The following is a 19095-nucleotide window of genomic DNA, read 5'->3' as shown; positions in this document are numbered from 1 at the left end:
TAGATAATGCCTTTGATTTCATTGTTAAAATGGCCACTATAAGAAAAAAAATTAAGTGTAGTAATAGAATGTTTATGAATTATTAAAAATTCTCATTCATCCCAACTCTAGGGAGAGATTCAACAAGGTCTTACTTCTTTTCTGTTTATGTTCTTCTTATTAATTCTGCGAAATAAATGTACTTTTCTCCTGCTTCTGATATTTGTGGCATATATTTTTTAATGGACATCAGGCTGAAGAAGCAAACTCAGATTGACCGGAAGCAGGTTTGGAGTGGAGTTCATATCCTCCTAAGCCAAGGTCACCATCATAGATGTTTTCTTTACCAGCAGGATGAGATGACTCTGTTCTGTTCTGGGTTGGCACAGGAAAGTGGTCTGAAGCATCATAATTCAGGGTCAGTTCATCATTATTGACAATAAATTCCCCATCTTCGTCCTTCAGTTGTTCCTAGGCATTTTTGTGATAAAGAATAGAAAAACAAAAGAAAATGTTTGCTTATTAATGACACAAATGTGAAGCAATCCTATATTAAATAGATATCCCTATTTCTTAAGTTTATAACAGAACATAGAATTTTAATGTTATTTAGAAAGTAATTAATATTTACTTCATATAAATGTATATGCATTTATTTTTTTATTAAATTTACATTGCATGTATCTCACTATCAAGTGACAATTTTTATGAATTGTCTCCTGAAGCTAGGACCTTCTTGTCCCTGAAGAAGCAATGCACACATGTATCTATCTATACCGATCAGAGATGTGTAGAGATCAGTGATTCCATCTCTGAGTCTAATTTGAAAAGATCCCTATAAGATTATTTGTCTCTAAAAACTTGATGTTCTTTCCACATAATGTATTGCTTGGAAAAGAGAAAGATAGAGAAATACTGCCAGATAAAGATAGCTAATAACATGGAGAGATAGAGGAAGACAAAGAGGTGTCATGTAACAAAATTTAGTTTGATTCTGGCCATCTCTGCTACTTATATTCAACATGTGCTTTCCAGAGATTATTCTGGGGACAATATGGCTGTTGACGGAAAAATGTTGCCCTTATTGAAGTAGTAGAAGTAGAAGGGGAACTTCTGCATACAAGGGATCTAACTAATGATTTCACAATGTTGAATCTCCAATGGTTGGAGATATGGGCAAATCAAGCTGCCTTTCTTACTGAAGTAAATAGAGAAGTTTGTAAATCAGGAACTCTATATATACTGTTATTATAAAATACATGTCTCATTGAGGCTGTACTAATTGATGGAGTGGAAGACAGAATATTCCATAAATTAGGAATACCCTACTTCACTGGGTAGCCCTCCCCAGCTGATGACCTGCAAGGTTTCCCAGGTTGGACAAGGATGGTTCCTACTTTACAAAACTCCAAACTCATTCCACAAATCAGGTATGGTTTAAGGCTTGGCAGGTAAAAAGTACTCATGCTAGATTCTTCAGCCAACCTTGTTTTTCAAAAAAATATTTAACCCATGTTTAAAAACATCTCTAAAAACTGCTGATAGAAACAAGCTGCAATAAGATGGTACTGGTTGCAAGCTTTTCTATTACATTGAACATTCATCTCCATGGCTGTCAGCTGTTTTTGACATTATTTTCAAAATGATACGCTACTGAAAGTGCCTAGGGTTCAAAACAGTATTTCTAAAGTTATCAAGTGCTGAGCTTGATTTGAAGCAAACATTAATCGTACAATAATGAAATAGAGTTACTTTATATGTTTCTTAATAAATTTCCATTCTGAATGTCCCTTCTAGCTCAGATTGAATATCAATTTTGTTATGCAAGGTGACCAGAAAATCCAGAATCAAAACTAAACCTTTTAATTGGGAGGATGATAGAGGAAACATCCCATATTATATTAATTGGATGACAAAACTCTAGGTATCAACACCACATATAGTGAAAGCTGTATAATACATCCTGTCAAAAATATTGAAACATTGTGCACTTGAAATTGTATACTTACCTCATAAGCTCTAGGGCTAGTCAGCAACCTGGCTACAGGATTACACCATTCTGGTAAAGTGGTAGTAAGTGGTGGGCCAGCATGAGTGAGGATCGGCTTTAAATATCTGTGAAATCTGTTAAGGTCTATTTCCATATATATGCACAGCTGAATCTATTTAGGCCATGCAATCATAGCAATGCATAAATATATAATAACAATGTAATGTATAAAACATCAGACATGGAGAGTTATCATTAACATTTTTTAAAAAAGGGAAATAGCATATTGTGGTCTAATTTTACAGGCAATGCTGGATATATTTTTTGCCTTTGCAAGACTTATTTCAGCTGTATTTTGATTTATTAACAAGCTATGCAAATCAATCAGATAAAGCAAATTTCTAAAAAATGTCTATTGTGAATAATGGAATAATATTAGAGTACTTCTTTTAATAAATATCTTCAATGTTCATAGTCACTGTAACAGAAGACTAGCATAAAAACATGTAGAACATTGTGCAGTTTCACATTTCACATGGAGTCAGAATTTCTTAAACCATAGTTTCTTGACTATGCTTTGCTAGGCTGGGTTGCACATAAAACTAAGTCATAAGGTATTGGTTGACATATTTTGCTGAGAACATTATGGTTTAATGTTAGCCAGGTCTATATAGGCTTCATTCCATCACACTTCTAAAAGGGCAAAATCAGGAATTCTGTTTACGTGTTATGAAGAAATGTGTAACTTACCACATGAGTCAGAGATTTCCTCTGTAAAATCATGCTGGCAATGTCAGAAAGAGCCAGTCTCCAAGAGAACAGCAAAGTTGTCTGTAGTTTCATCTTGAGAACTATAGCTGCAAAGTCTTCTACACAACCCTGAATATTAGGTTTTTAGAACTATAGCCCATGGAAAGTCTTCACATGTATGCCTCTACGTGTTCACTGGTCAATGCTATGCACATAGTGAGTTGCACCTTTTTACTAATATCTGATTTGGGCTATTGATAGAGATAATGTAGATTAATCTTCCTAAAACCTATCCCCTCCAAATGCCTTAGATTCCATATTCCTTATGGTTGGTTGCATAGTCAGCCAGCTGTTTAGATTGGATTTGACCCTTTTGTCTACCTACTGAGTCCCTCACAAGGATCAGTGATGTTATGGCTTAATAATATTGTTATCATAGGATGTAAGCTGTCCTTAGTAAAACTGTCTTTTGCCATGGACTGATGGTGATTTTGCCAATACCGTTGGTGTTCAAATGGTGCTCAGATGCTTTGGAATTGCACCCATGGGACCTATTTCTATTGGTACTATCTTTGTTTTCTTTTGAGAAAGTCATTCTACTTCTATGTGAAAGTCTTTTTATTTTCTGACTTTTTCTAGTTCTTTCTCTTCTATTCTGCTGTCCCCAGATATTAAATGTCCACTATTCAGACTTTTTTTGTCTTTCTTATTGACAATTGTTAAGTCTGGATGTAAGACAGCTGTTTGTCAGTTTGAATTCTAAAGTCCAGGAACACTTTAGCTTCTTTGTTTTCTATTGTTTTGTTTATTTTGTGGTCTCACCAATGCAGGTAAGTAGTAATACTTGTGGATTTTCAATGCACCATTGTTGCTACTTTTTCAGGCAATCAGTTGCTACTGTTGATCAGTTTGTGTGATCTTCCTGTAGCAGCCAACCAAATGGTCAATTATCATTTGAGAATTATTAAGGTGAAGTCATATATGCATGTGAAACTGAAAGTTAAATAACTCTACTGAGTAATATGGAACTCCAAAGAAATATGGAACATCATTTTGCAAGGTTTTTTTTGGGGAAAGAAAATGGAACAAAATTTGGAGTAATGTTTGCCAGCCCTTTGAAGTCAGTAAAACCAGGAAACAGGAGTCTCAGAAGCTTGGGGAATACTTTTTGTTGTTGTTGTAGGATATAATTAGAGAATCCTGAAAGCCTGTCAAATTTTCTTTCTATTACATGTTGTGTCAAACAAAATCAAAGCAGAGTCATTTTGGGTTTCTTTCTCATGTGTTCCTCTTTCTGGGAATTTGTTTTGAACCTTTCCTCCCATAATTATTCATTCATCCCTTCAACATTCCCATAGATTCTTCTTCTTCTTCTTCTTCTTCTTCTTCTTCTTCTTCTTCTTCTTCTTCTTCTTCTTCTTCTTCTTCTTCTTCTTCTTCTTCTTCTTCTTCTTCTTCTTCTTCTTCTTCTTCTTCTTCTTCTTCTTCTTCTTCTTCTTCTTCTTCTTCTTCTTCTTCTTCTTCTTCTTCTTCTTCTTCTTCTTCTTCTTCTTCTTCTTCTTCTTCTTCTTCTTCTTCTTCTTCTTCTTCTTCTTCCTACTCCTACTCCCTGCATCACTGGTGGAACTATGACTAAGGTGATAGTAGCCAAGTGAGCTGCTATGTTTCCCTCTAGATGGACTTAAAATATATTATAATAGCATTATCCAGTTAAAGTATTGAAAAAGAAATCATAACAAATCACTAAATTATTCCACATGAGTAGTGGATTCATTAACAATTCCAGAAAGTATCCTATGTGTGAACAGTCTCAGACTTCTATCATTAAATACACATTTTCTTTACTTCCATTTCTTCTTTCTCTCCTTTTCTGACTGTGTAATAGTACTGAATTGATAATGATGAGGATTGAGGATTGCTAATAAAATGAAAATTCTGTAGTTGATGGGTGTTTCTATAAATTGGATAATTGGATTATTCAATCAGTAATTAACTATACTTCCCTGGAGCCTTGGGCAACAATTTTTTCTATCTCTTTATATAAAACTTTAGCAGAAATATTAAACGTTGATTAGAAATCTTCTCCCGTTATCATGGCATATGTTATGGTCCAAATGTACCAATACCTGTGTAGGAATTGTGCAATAAGTAAGATAAGATGAAAATTATCCCTTAATATTTTATTTATGTATTTGTTACTTTTATTTGTAGCCCATCTCACCTTGCAAGGTGTACGTAGTAAAAGGCACAAATTTAAGCTATTGATTGTTGGTCTAACTCTATATACTATCATTAACAAGTCTTGTGTATCAAGCAACACTGAGAATTTATGAAGTCCAAAACTCTGAGTAGAAATGTTATTAGAGAATAGGTGGAATCCAGTCAGGTTATGTACTATGTAGAGCAAAGTAGTTGGATGTATTATTTTTATCTGTGATGTCTTCAAATGAACCACCATAGAAACCTGCATGCCACAGAAGATGCAGTTTTTCTGAATTATTTTGCATAAAATAAGCAAATAGGCTGTAATAGTCATGAATCTTCTACTTCCTATTCAGCAAATCAATACTCCTTTTTTCTTCTCAGAAGGCACATGTATTTCATAAACTGTTAAGCAACTTTATAGCTGAGATGGAGCTTGAGTGGTAATTCATTTTAAGTAATATACTTTTTTTAAGGAATTCAACACATTTATTTTTTACTTCATACTTCAATGCTTCTCTATGTGAAATTATGTAAATATGATAGAAACAGGCTTAGACTTTTGTTTTACACCTGACTTTCTAATCTTTTCATCCAAAATGATTGATCTGCATAAAAGAAAATCTGCTCAATTTCAGCAATTATATCAATCTCCTATCTCAGGGCTTTTCAACCAGTGGTACGGGTACCACCTGTGGTACATTGGCACCTGGCAGGTGGTACGCGACCATCCTAGAAAAGTGGTAGTGGGGGAGGGGAATGAGCTGAACCGGTGGCAGCACTGCACAAGCCTGCGAGAGATGGCTGGAGCTGCAGGGCTGTCAGGGCTCAATGGAAGTGCCAGGATCAGCGCCAGGCTCCAACTGGAGCTTGGCGCTGATCCTGGTGCATCTGCTGAGCCCTGAAAAAGCACCAATCAGCTGGAAAGCAGCACTGATCCTGGCACTTTTGCTGAGCCCAGAAGAAGCAGTGATCAGCTGGAATGTTGCATCATCTCCAGGGTCTTATATTTACATTCAGATGCTTGGCAACTGATTCATATTTATGACGATCACGGTGTCCCATCGTCATGTGAAGTGACCAAAACCTGCTGCAACCACCCAGCAGACTGGGAGAATAAAAACCAAATACCCCCCAACCCACCCCCGCTGCCAATCTTCAACAGAAATGCTCACAACAATGAAAACCTTGGACCGGAGGAAGAGTGCCACTGGGTGCTGTCTTGCTCAGCTGTGGCTTGGAGGGCACTTTCTTCAGTGCCATTGTAACTTCGAACAGTCACTAAACGAACCTGTATTTTATCACTTTTTTCCTTTTTTTTTTGGTTAAGTTTTTGACACCTTGCTAGGCGACTGGTGGTACTCGGATGTTGCCATATCCTAAAAGTAGTACAATGGGTGAAAAGGTTGAAAAGCCCTGTCCTATCTCTCAAAGAAAATTATTGCTAAGATTATTTATAATGGGTGTAGTCTCTGCCACTTTTCCATGATACCATTTTTCTTATACTGGTGAAGCTAGTTATGAACTACTTGCTTATTCCATTAAAATATTAATTTGAAAAAATATGTCAATAACATATTGATAACATAACATGTTATCAACATAACACAATAACATGATAACATGTTGATGAATGACAATGGGACATTTAACTTACAGAGTTTCATCTTTAATTTCTCGGGCCTAATCCCAAAGAAGATATTGAGCCTTTTAAAAAGTATCTTCTATCCTTTAACCTGAAAAAGGCTATGATAAAATGTTTGCAATGAAAACATAAATTATAGTTCTGCATTTTACTTGGAAGTGTTGAACATTATAGTCAGGCATCATTTTCAAACACTTTTATATTGTTTTTAATGCTTTTGTACTTAATGCCTTACAAATTGTTATGATGAATTAAAAAGAAAATAAATCATAGAGGACAGTTATAAAAGCTATTTATGTTTCTGATTTGATTTCTTTTGTTTTTGCCTTATAGTGCACTACATTTAAATCTGTACTAATAGCGCCACCGCCCCAACACTGAACATTTATGGAGACTATAATAAAATTATATCCAATTTAAAAGAAGAAAGAGTCCTTGTCCTTGCATTAACTGATAATCAAGCAATTAACTTGATTATCAACAACCCATGATTCATATTAATTAATCAAATTACTGAACAATGCATAAGAAAAGCTGTATTCCACACTTACTAAAGACATATTCATCAAGCCATAAGTGACCTACAGATATTCACACATGCTGATCTACTATGATTTTTTAGCATTCCTCAAAAGTAAAACGTTTCAAGGATGTGATGGACAATTACAGATGACTTTTTCTCAATATACAGTATGGAATCATGAATAAGAGAAAACTTGAAAACTGTACACCATGTATTTAACTTTAGCTAAAGAGAACTGCCACAATGCATACAATGGAGAGTTTCAAATGGTTTGTGTGTTCAGGTCAAGTGGTCCACAATGAAATTGTAGAACAATACAGAGTCTATCTTTGTCCCTATAAAATGAAGGACAGATGACCAAACATAGATCAATAAGGCTCTGACCTATAGTCCCTCATTTTCATAATACATCATTGGTTTTGATAATGATGATGATGACTCCAAAGAAAAACATGTTGCAAAATAATGGATTATGCTTGTTTTTTTGGTACAAAAAAATTGAAATGTTTATTTTCAATATGTTAATGTTGACAGTGAACAAAATAGATTTGAGAATCTCTGAAAAAGGATTAGAAAAAAACAATGTTTAATTTTCAAACAACTCTGCTTAAAACATTACTAAATTAGCAAAACAATAACTTCTGGTTCCAATTTAGCAGATTCAAATTAGTCAGTATGATCCATTGTTTTCCTTACTATCAACTTTTGTTTTATTAAGAAAGAACAAGTATCTAGCATTAGTCAATTGCAACAGAAATAGTAAACTGCTAGCTAAATTTGCGCTCTAAATCAGTAATTTTAAGTGAAGGAAAAAAAGTCAAAAGCTATTTCTTACTTTTGAATCAATTTTCACAGTTCCATGGAAAAACAGAACCTCCAAATTGAATTATTTCTCCTTTCCTTAGGTCACAAGTATACTTCCTAATGGCGTTTCATCTCTAAACAGTTGCTTTGTGCTTCTAAGTACTAAAAGGGTGAAACATCATCTCAGCAGTCAAAAAGTACAGGTTGTCAGGGAGAGTGAGAAAGAATGGCTATCAAGAACATTTCCACTATATTTAATGTTCAGGGATCAATGCATGTACCAGGCTGGACAGTGGTATTTTTTTTTTTTTTTGTCAAGGGCACTGATCTGGACCCCATCTGACTGCATAGGCTAGATATCAGGATTCGGATACAGTAGAAAACTGGCAGTACTGTAGGTAGCCTCTCTGACACATGACTGAGGCATCTGAATGAGTCATATGTGTGACTCTTGTATCCTTCCACTCCATAAGGAAAAGAGGTACATGGGTTATATGGCACTAAAAGGCAGCCAAGGAAAGGGTAGGACCAAAAGGGTAAACTTGGCAATCTGAAGATGTCCCATCCCTATTCTAGCTGAATGTGACTCCTAACAATTGCATCATACTATTTTTTACTCAAGTATAAACATCCGCAGCCTGATTCTGCATGTTTCAAAAATGTATATGTGGGAGACTGGAGTGTTTAATTTTTTCAAAATAAGAACACAGGAGCACACTTCTATGTACATAAATACATTTCTAAATATTCTTAATTTTCAGCACTTTTGCATAACTACCTAACACTTTTGCATAGTACACACAGATACACACACAGACACAAACAGACACACACACAGTTGATAGATATTTACACACGCACATACACATTTATATATTAGTTCTGTGATCTTTTAAAAACATCTGATGCCAAGATTACAATCTATCACTGATGTCTTACAATGATCCTTACAGTTGTATAGAATAAGCCAACCTCATTATTTACCATTAACTCAGATGTTGGTTAAACAGTGTTTTGGATAAGGATGGCTACTGAGTTTGTTAACTGAGGTGGCAGTTAAACCAGGAGTAGCCTAATGAGAAACTAACTAGAATTCTTCCCTATTGATTTGTTCAGAATTTACCACACAAGAATAATAGTTTTTCCTGCAAAGCAGTTTTGAGACTTTGTTGGCATTGGTTCTACCATTAGGGAGAATGAGACAATACCCTGAAAGGGCAACAAATAGAGAAAATAATAAAATTTCCCATCCGTTGCTTCAGAACTTTTTTCTATTTTCTTTTTTTAGAGCTGTGCATGAAATATTGCCTAAGTTAGCTGTCCTCGGGGAGAACTATAAATATTACTCATTCTGAAATAAGAGTCAATTGTTAGCCTTGTAGGATTTTGAAAACAGAATAGAAAAAGATTCTCGGGGAGCAAATCGTTTTTAGTCTAAAAATAATGGCCACAACTCGGACCCCTATTTTTCAGAACATGACATGTGGAATTATTTGTGAACTTGTCAGGGAGACTTGCTTAGTGGGATCAATGACTAGAAGCAATTAAACTCAGGAAATCAGCTACATGTAAATGTTGTCATTTGTGGTTAGTTTTTACTAAACAATTTAAAGCTGAACAGTCATTTTAAGACTAGGTAATATGGGAGGGGAATTGAGAATGTAAAATTCATTTTATGAAAATAAGATTTTTCAAAAATCATAATTTCTACTCTATAAAGGCCTATTTCACTTTTATACTTTATTTATTGAAAAATTTTAACTGCCCAATAAATGAAGCTCTTTGGTGGGTTTAAAAACTTCTCTGGGTTCTTTGTTCTCCCTCTGCAGTTCTGAATCTGCATTTCTTTGATGACACAAATTTCTCTGGCCATAATTCTGTGTTTAATGCTATGCTTCACATGCACAAATTCCATACCACGTCCATGCCTGCCAGTCTGGCTGAGTTGCTGTCTATTAAAGTAGGTAACTGACAAAAACCAACCAAACAAAAAAATACAGAGAAGCTTTCTGTATACCACTATAGGGCAATAGCTGCCATGTAGATTAGTTTGTAGGACTCAAATGTGATTCATTCATATGGCCAAACTATTTGTATGTTATGAGAATGAAAAAAAATGCAGATTTTGACAGAATAATAAACCAACCTCATAAAGTGTTCCTAAATATAATTGAGGAAAGAGCAATTGCAATTATATTTTTCCTTTACATTTTTTAACCATATGATCTATGGAACACTACATTGCTTTTAAAACATGCAGCTCTCTCCATTCATAAAGAGTGTGTGATTTTACATAATTTTATACCAAAAACTGCCACAGCCAGCTTTTATTTTGTTAATGAAGATCTAAAATGGAAAGGGTCATACTTAATACATCCGCATGGATTAATGTGTTTTGCCACAGACTATCATGTTTGAACTGAACAGAACAGAAACTTTATTTTGGTCATTTGTTAAAAAAAAATTCTACAAAAAAAAATCAAAGCAAAATTATCCCCAACATCTGTAATTGTTGGTAAGCATTTGTGGGCAAAGTTTATACATAATCTAGCAAAATGTTGCAACTTTTAGGGAAATAAATTTATCTGGTTGTTTGATAGATAATGCAAATAAAAATTATCAGAGTACTCTGGGAATTTTAAAGAAAAAAGGGGTAAGGAAAAAAGGGAGCAAGAAATGTTCCTGCAGAACTATAATACAAAAGAACATGAACTGTGGTTTCTATAGTACCCGAGTCACAGGGGCAGTATCCGGTTTCCTATGGGATTCTCCTATATTTCCCTTTCCAAACAGCTGCGGGAGACTATTGAACTTGGCAAGAGATAAAGCTCTCCAGAATTTGGAAACTGTAATAGGAAGCTGAACATGCTTAATGGTTACACAAATTATTATGATTTATCTCAGAGCAAAACATCTTTAAGAAAGAGGCACACTTTCTTACATACTAATTTATTTATTTTTATTTTTTTGTAAAAGAAAATAAGATAGGAAAACAATTCAGATAGAATAACAAATGTAGGAAATGGACATGCTTTATACAACATACTAATTTAATCAGGGTATAATGAACCCTTTAACAAATTACATATTTATGTAATAAATGTAATGTAACAATATATTTAATAATATATTATTAAATGTAATAAATTTTACATAAATATGTAATAAACACAGCTGAGTGGATTTGCATAACACACAGGTTTACAACTCATACTTTGCATGCTAAGCCGTAATGTGGTTTGTTTGGTCTTCATGTATGGCATAAACTTAGCTAGTTAGGCCTAGCACTACATCATCACTAATGAAAAGAAAAATATAAATAGTCATTATAAACTTATGAAGAAAAACCTGTACTATTGTAACTGAAATAAATTAAATTGATGAAAAAAGAGTTAGCCAAATATCTATATAATAACCACCGTATATACAAAAATGTAAAGTTCATTAAGCACTTAAATTTATTGTTAAATCTGCATAGAATAGCAACTTTATATGCCACATTCTCATTTATAGAGAACAAAGACTTTTCATTCATAAATAACAACTTGGATTCATTCCTTAAAACCAAGTAATCAAATTTCTTTCCACTTATGTAAAATTTCCTCTTTGCCACACCCTAGCTTGATAGAATCAAGTTCTTAATGAGATGGCAACTGGTAGGAAATCTGAAGATGTTTTAGAAATATAGGTATACATCACATTGAGATCCATAACTATAATATTTCTTCTCAAAACCATATTAACATAAAATAATTTGAAACTACAGCAGGGCTATACTGGCAACTTTTGGATAGGCTTGGAAACTGGTCTCAAAGTGTAAAGATTGAATGCAGCTGTAGGATAATTGATTATGCTTTGTTTAAGAAGAATAAGAATTAAAAGATGTGGGGTTATTGTTGCACTCTGAGTGATTGTTTTCTTGCAGACGTTTTATTACAGCACTGATGATGTTACCTAGTTTGGGTAATGAAATGTCTGAAAGAAAAAAGAGCAACAAGGACCCCTCATTTAACACTAAGCTACAAATATTCTCCTTTAGTAATATTAAAAGATGTTTTCATTAAAAATTGCACATCTTCCAGCATCTTACACGAATGTCTTTCTCTGCACTATACTTGTCTCTTCAAGAATCATGTAAATGTGTTTTGTTGCTTTTCACTTATAGCTATAATATTATCACTTATAAATATAATGGGTTTAGATAAATAGGTAATTGTATATATTAGGTTCAATACAGTAGAAGTGTTTGATGTTTGTGTAATAAATCAACCTTGTATACATAGTAAAGACAAAGGATTCAGTCTTCTGGTCTGTGATTTCACTGGAAGTTTTAAAAAAGAGACTGGACAACCATTTGTCCGAAATGGTATAGGGTTTCCTGCCTGAGTGGGGGATTGGACTAGATGACCTCCAAGGTCCCTTCCAACTTTCATTATTATTATTATTATTATTATTATTATTATTATTATTATTATTATTATCATTATTATTATTATCATTATTATTATTATCTGCTTCCTGGTTGAAATAGAAAGCATTTGCACAAATACATACCATTCAAACAATCCCGGGATGCAAAACTACAGACAATAATCACTATATGGCAGCAAAGAGTTATACTTTTCAGTATCTCCATTCTGACATGCAGTACTCACCAATGGTGGGATTCAAATATGTGAACAACCAGTTCTCTGTGTGGATGCCACTTCTGGAAGTCCATTCTGGGCCTGGGCAACAAAAAATTAGCTACTGGTTCTGCCAAAGTGGTGCAAAGTACTCACCTACTTTTTGTAGTCCAGTTAGAGAAATCCTATCTTTGATTCATTCTACAGTGACTATTCATTCACTTCTTTTTTTAAAAAAAATATTATAAATTTTATTGGTTTTAATAGGGTTAGGGATAAAATGGTGTTGGGATTAGGATTGGGGTTTGGGTTAGGGTTGGAGTTTTCCCAGGTAACATTTTCAATATGTAGCAAACAGCATATTATCTGGGTACATGTATTTAACTAAGAATAATAGATGTGGTTAATTATCATAAATTATTAATCAATCACTCAGTAGCCTTCTTCTTACTAATATATATTCAAAATTACATGTCACATTCCTTTCTCTCTGACTCGTTTTTCTAGCCATTGATAAAAGTTATCCCATGTTCTAAAGCAGACTGAGTCTTCTTTCTCTTCAATATCTAAAGTCAATCTATCCATTTCTGCACACTCTAGAATTTTCTTAATTAGTACTTCTTCAGTTGGTAAGTTTTCATTTTTCCAATATTGGGTAAATACAATACTTGCTGCTGTTAATACATGTAGTATTAGATATCTGCAATCTTTCTCATACTTGGCTCCTATTATTCCTAACAAAAACAATTCTGGTTTAAAGTCTATTTGTTTTTTAGTCATCTTCTCCAACCATAAATGTATTTTAGCCCAATACCTTTTTGCTTTAGGGCATGTCCACCAGATGTAGTAATAAGTACCTGGCCTTTGTTTGCATTTCCAATGATTGTTTGAAATATTTTTAAACATTTTCATTAGTCTCACTAGTCTCACTGGTGTCATGTGCCATCTGTAAAACATTTTGAATATGGCACTGCTTTAGTTAATTTAATAATTCTTTCCCATAATTTTTGCCATTCTTCTAATTCTATAGTATGTCCAAAATTCTTTGCCCATATTATCATTGTTTCTCCCTCCATCTTTACTTCTTATTACTTTAGTGCCAATCCTTCCTCTGTCCACAATTGCCAGCTGGAAGAAGCTGTTCTTCATTGTCCTTATTTCCCTGTTCCTAGAGATAATGAACCAAAAACCCAATGAATCCTGCAGTCACATTTATTTGATGTAGCTTTTAAAAATGCAAGTACTTAGATATACTTGCTTCATTTAGATTTGGGCCAGATGTTTGAGGATGGATTAAAATGCAAGGACAGTGTGTAAAGTTTTATTGACAATCTGGCACTTTATTATTTTTTTTCTGAAAAAGTTTAGCAGTAGTTAATTTGACTCCAATGAGTCTCAAAGAGAGGAGTATGGTGTAGAGAGAGAAGTCTTTGTAAGGTGCTGAAAGATGCAGAGCTTTTTACTGGTAGCACCTTTTAATTCTTATTCCTCTGGAAAAAAAGCATACTCTCCTATCCCACAACTACATGCAGTTTCTACAGCCTTGAGAGAAATTTCCAAGCCTCTCCAAAACTTGTCACCTCATTATTCTTTTTAATTTGAAGAGAAAAATGATTAAAGATGTGGGAATTAATCATGTATTTAATTAAATTAATATTAATTAAGCTGAAATTACATTAAATCAAATTTAGTTTTTGTTCTGGTGTTAACTATTTCTTTGTCTCATTCCTGCCTACTTCCTCAGGTGTGTCCTCAATGTGCCACTCAAAGCACTCTATACCTTGAAAAAAGTTATGGATCATTACACAATAACAGCAATTAGTTTTGTTCTCTGGACACATTAAATGAGATGTTCATTGCACAAATGCAATTATCTCCCACATGTGGTGACATTTAAATATCTTCAAAGTGGTGGTTTTAATTTTAAAAATGAAGTGGAAGCTATAGTTACTAGAGCTGGGCTGCATAAATCTGGCTGACTGCTAAACAAAGCAAAAAGAGTTTTCTATTATCTTCTTGCTGCCATCAAATAATCATCAGGATTTTTGCAGCCCAGATTTGAAAGCCCTAATCTGAAGCTTCATTGAAATGCAAGTAGCAATTTCAAATATTTTGCAATGTCTCTGGCATAAAATTGAAGGGCTAATGCTCATTTCTCAACTTCACCTAATCTTAAGGCACCTGAAGGGGTCCCCAAAGTTGCTGTTTACATAGCTACCAGCATCTGTTGTAACAAAACATATAGAAGATCGTAGCATTCAGAATGAACTTCAAATCTAATTTAATCTTCAGAAACAAAACAAGACCTGTGTGTGTGTTTATTGATGTAGAAAAGAGATTTGGAAAAAGTTTATAGTAATCTTGTTTTTTGATGTATGTATATGTATATTTAAGCACTGTAAATGCCGGCGTACAAGGCGACCCGGCATATAAGACGACCCCCGTCTTTATAGCCGGGCCGCATTCCTAGAACGTTGTCTTATACGCCGGAAACTACCAGTATTTCCGGCGTATAAGACGACTCGGCGTATAAGACGACCCCCGTCTTTGGCGCTGATTTCAGCACTCGCGGAAGTCGCCTTATACGCCGGCATTTACGGTATGTACATTTCATTAAAAACCAACACAACAATTCCACACATTGTTACAAAAGATAAAAGCTGCCTGGAAAATTGATCAATATGATATGAGACAGAACATCTTGAAAATGCCTTTTCAAAAATAAAGTTAATGCATCAATACTACACTGATTTTTTTCATTTTTTTTCAGAAAAGAAAATTAAAATAAAATTCCCATTGGTAGAATGATTTCTTGTACAGATGTAAAATGGCTGAAGGCTATATTTGTGAGTGTTATCTCTTTCCTGGCTTCTGAAGCTTTAATTCAATCTTGAAGGAAGCCATTATGAGGAATTCTTCATGGGAGGAAGTTTTTTCCCCCCTTTAAGATCAGGAAGGGAGAATACACAGAGGGCAAAATAATGGAAAGACAAGTAATGAAAACAACAAACAAGGCAAGCTTAAAATATCATCAAAATAAATGTGAAAATTGCTTGAGTAAAATATTCAGTTCAATCTGCATGAAAAGAAAACTGGTAGAAAATCTGAAGATTTTCTGGCAGAATAGGTGAGAAAAAGTGTCAACAGAAACAGCATTTTTTGGAAGAGCTATCACATACAAAGGGAAATAACTAGAAGTAAGGGGGAAGGCAATGTTTTTCTCCTTGCACATAAATTCTGTCCAGCTAGGATCAGTTTAGAAATATCCAGCTACAGAAAAATGATTTGAGAAAAATGGATAGCAGGGAGATTGGTCAAAATTGCTTCTTTTCATTGGTCCATGCAATAACTCATCATTTTATTCCTGATGACTACCACTAAGATGAGAAAAGTAATAGACTGGATGAGGACCAATGCATTCAAGCTCAGTCAAGACAAGAAGGAAGTTGTTTTTGTAGTTATGTAGTTACCCAACTCTTAAGCCTATATTAAGGAGGTACTGGATTATCTCTGAAGATGTAAAGGCATTTCTTCGGGATGTTCTAGCTATTATTGTCATTGTAATATAAGTGGTTTGGGAGCCTGGATGCAACCATGATACTTCTAGATAAAGGTAGCTTATCATCAATCATCCATGTTTGTATTAAATCATGATTAGCTACTCTAATGCATTAATATGGGAGCTGCCTTTGAAAATGATTTTAAAACTTCATAGAGCTAAGAGTTAACTAGTAAAACACCATCAGCTTCCAATGCATTTCCAGGCCCATTTTAAAGTGTTGATGTTGCAAGGTTTTAACCCATTTTCTAATTTTTCAATTTTGTTTTAAACAGTAATAAGTATATTAAGACAGTTGAAAAGTAAATATTTTTGACGTGGTACTAAGCTTTTTAATATGTTAATAAGGGTCTAATATGATTGGTAATTGAAGTTCTCTGGATGGGTCACAACTTTTGATTGTGCCCCAGAAAATCACTGAAAAATCACTTGCCATAATTCTAGGATTCAAAGCTGAATTTCAGTGATATAATTATTGGATGCCTTCAAGGGCAGTGGTAAAAAGTTCTACAAGCCACATATTGTATGTCACAATCTAGAGCTGTGTTTTTCCTATGTGTATCTTTCTATGTGTATCCCCTATGTATACCTTTCTATATCACCTTCAAATCATCTTCAATTACAGTTAGGCGGATAGCCACAAGAAACAAGGCATTATTATTGGTTGCATCTCTGGAATGTCTTCTCCAAAATATTCTGGCACTCAGATTGCTATATTTTGGCTGCAGCAGAAAACATTTTTAGGATTCAAACCCATTGTACAGTATATTTTAAGATGCTGGGTAATAGCATTTTTTTTTTGCTATTCTTAAACTCTGTTCTGCTATTGACTCTCTAGATCAGGGGTGTCAAACTGCTGGCCTATGGGCCGGACACGTCATCTGGAAGCCATGCCCACCCCATTGCCGGCAATGGCAAAACTGTCCAATATGTTGCGCGGTGTCACATGACGTCGTGAGTTTGACATGTCTGGTCTAGATAGTATTATTATAAGGAGAATCAAAATACAAAATTACTATTAAAACACAAATTTATAGTTGTGATTTGTAGTTGTCATTTGCTCTGCAATTATTAACATGCTTAACAAGAAATAATTGAAATAAAGGAGGTACTTCTATAGAAACATTGTAAGAAGTCAATAGAGAAACTGTTAAAGAGAAAAGGAAGATAGGATTTGGAAGTAAAGTGTGTGCAGTGTTTAATAAATGCAGAGCATAACTGAAGATTATACTTAGCTAAAAACATTTTCATGAATAAATCTGAAGAGGAATGGACTTTATCTAAGCTGAAATGCTTTGTCCCTTGATTATTGTTTCTAATTCTCATGGTGACCATTTGCCAGGCATTTAAAAGTGCAAATTTGTTGGCAACACTGTTCCTGTTTTAAAAATTCCCATAAGTTTCAGAAGGCATAAGGGTTTACCTCATTCCAACACATTTTGCTTTAAATGCTCAATTACATCTAACAAAATTAGAAAAGAAAGGCAACAAACCTGAAAATTCTCATACCTGTTGCCTCCCACAACTCTGTACTTGTTTTATGGTATACAGAAGAGAATTCTCCATGTGAATCCAATATCTCCCACACACATCCACTATTGTTTATTCAGAACTTGCAAGTTATCTTCTGTTGGGTAACCCTTGTTTTTTTCTCTGCATTTTCATCTTATATTTATCTGAAACAGGGGTGAAGTACCTTAAAAGTATTGACATAAAAAGTGTTTCCAACCCTGCTTACGGAACAGTATCTGTGTTCCATTGGATTTTGTATATGGAGAACATTTGTTCCCTCTTTATGAACTCTTTTGTACAACTAACCTCTCAGAAACTATTGTGGAACAAATATAATTAAAGTTATACCCTTTCCCCTCTTTCATAGGTAGAATAGCAGCATAATACAGGATTATTGCTTTGGCAAATGTCACGGGGAAGGAAAACCAATGCATTGCTTTGATCAAAATTGGACAACCCCACAATTGTTTTTGAAGGGTTTCAAGAAAATCTCTCTTTATATTTATGTGGCACTGTGCATATAGTGCATATAAATTGCCATCCAAAGATAAATTATAGGCCAGTCTGAGGTACATTATTGTCCATTGTGAAAAATCCACCATGCCTGGTGGATGTGGGCAATGTACGAAACCCCTAATTACTCCTAATAATATTTAAATTTATTAACAGACATATAAGCAAGAAAGCAATTAATAAAATAAATATATAAACTTGTGTTTGTACTGTTACAAGAGCAAAGAACCAATTATTTCATTGGTTCTTTGCTCTTGTAACTTAAATGTTGTTTACATGGATTCATTTAGAGATGTAGCTCAAGTAATAAATATATATTGAAAACTAGGAAGGATGTTTATTTATTTATGCATTTGCTTAACAAACTAATATAGTCTTCCACATAAAATCTGGCTGAAATAATTATATAAGTGCAGTTTTATATCAACATTGGTTCCTCATAAAAGTAAAAAAAAAAAAAAATCAAATTAGACTCCAAAAGGGAGTATGAGGAGGCCATGGCTGTTCTTTACCCATACTCTTATTGTGCCTGGCCAGAAGAGAGCACCAACACTAGCACAAAGGGACTGCTTGTCCTTCTGCATCGGTAGTAAATTACCTCTTTTTACCAATTCGTCCATAGTAGCTTTAATGCTACCTTTTTTATGCTTCATCTGTAGCTAATTGCATACAGACATTTTTGTTTATACTGAAAATGTGTCCTTGAACAGCCATTATATAACAAAATGGGACAAGTGTACTATGTTCACTGGAACCCAATATAAATTTCAATTTGGCAGAAAGCCTTCAGACACTATGCCTATACTCAAACTGGAGCAATAAGTCATCCAGGAAAACTATACAAATCAAGAAGCAACTATCGAAACAACATTAATATGTTCCCTCAAACAATAGAGAGACAATGGGGAAAAAGGAACTCTAAATAAATAATTGAAATGATTAAAAATTTTGAATAAAAATTATAGACTCGGAGATTTGCAAACAAATGGATGC

At 34.2% G+C, this 19095-nt stretch overlaps 1 protein-coding gene across 1 annotated transcript in view; it reads right to left on the bottom strand.

Moving 5' to 3' along the window:
- Window positions 1-201: 201 nt before the first annotated feature.
- SLC9A9 (solute carrier family 9 member A9) overlaps window positions 202-19095 on the bottom strand; it is a 235042-nt gene continuing 216148 nt past the window's right edge. Inside the window, exons 15-16 of the mRNA XM_039357425.1 lie at window positions 1989-2094; window positions 202-450 (exon numbers count right to left, since the gene is read on the bottom strand). Coding sequence (XP_039213359.1) covers window positions 229-450; window positions 1989-2094 — 328 coding nt within the window. The 3' untranslated portion in view covers window positions 202-228. The remainder of the gene's footprint in view (window positions 451-1988; window positions 2095-19095) is intronic.

Source organism: Crotalus tigris, unplaced genomic scaffold, assembly GCF_016545835.1.
Source record: "Crotalus tigris isolate CLP2741 ecotype Arizona unplaced genomic scaffold, ASM1654583v1 scf7180000018923.2277400, whole genome shotgun sequence".
NCBI lineage: Eukaryota > Metazoa > Chordata > Lepidosauria > Squamata > Viperidae > Crotalus > Crotalus tigris.
Note: the sequence above shows the minus strand (reverse complement) of the source record. Positions and strands in the feature narration are given on the sequence as shown.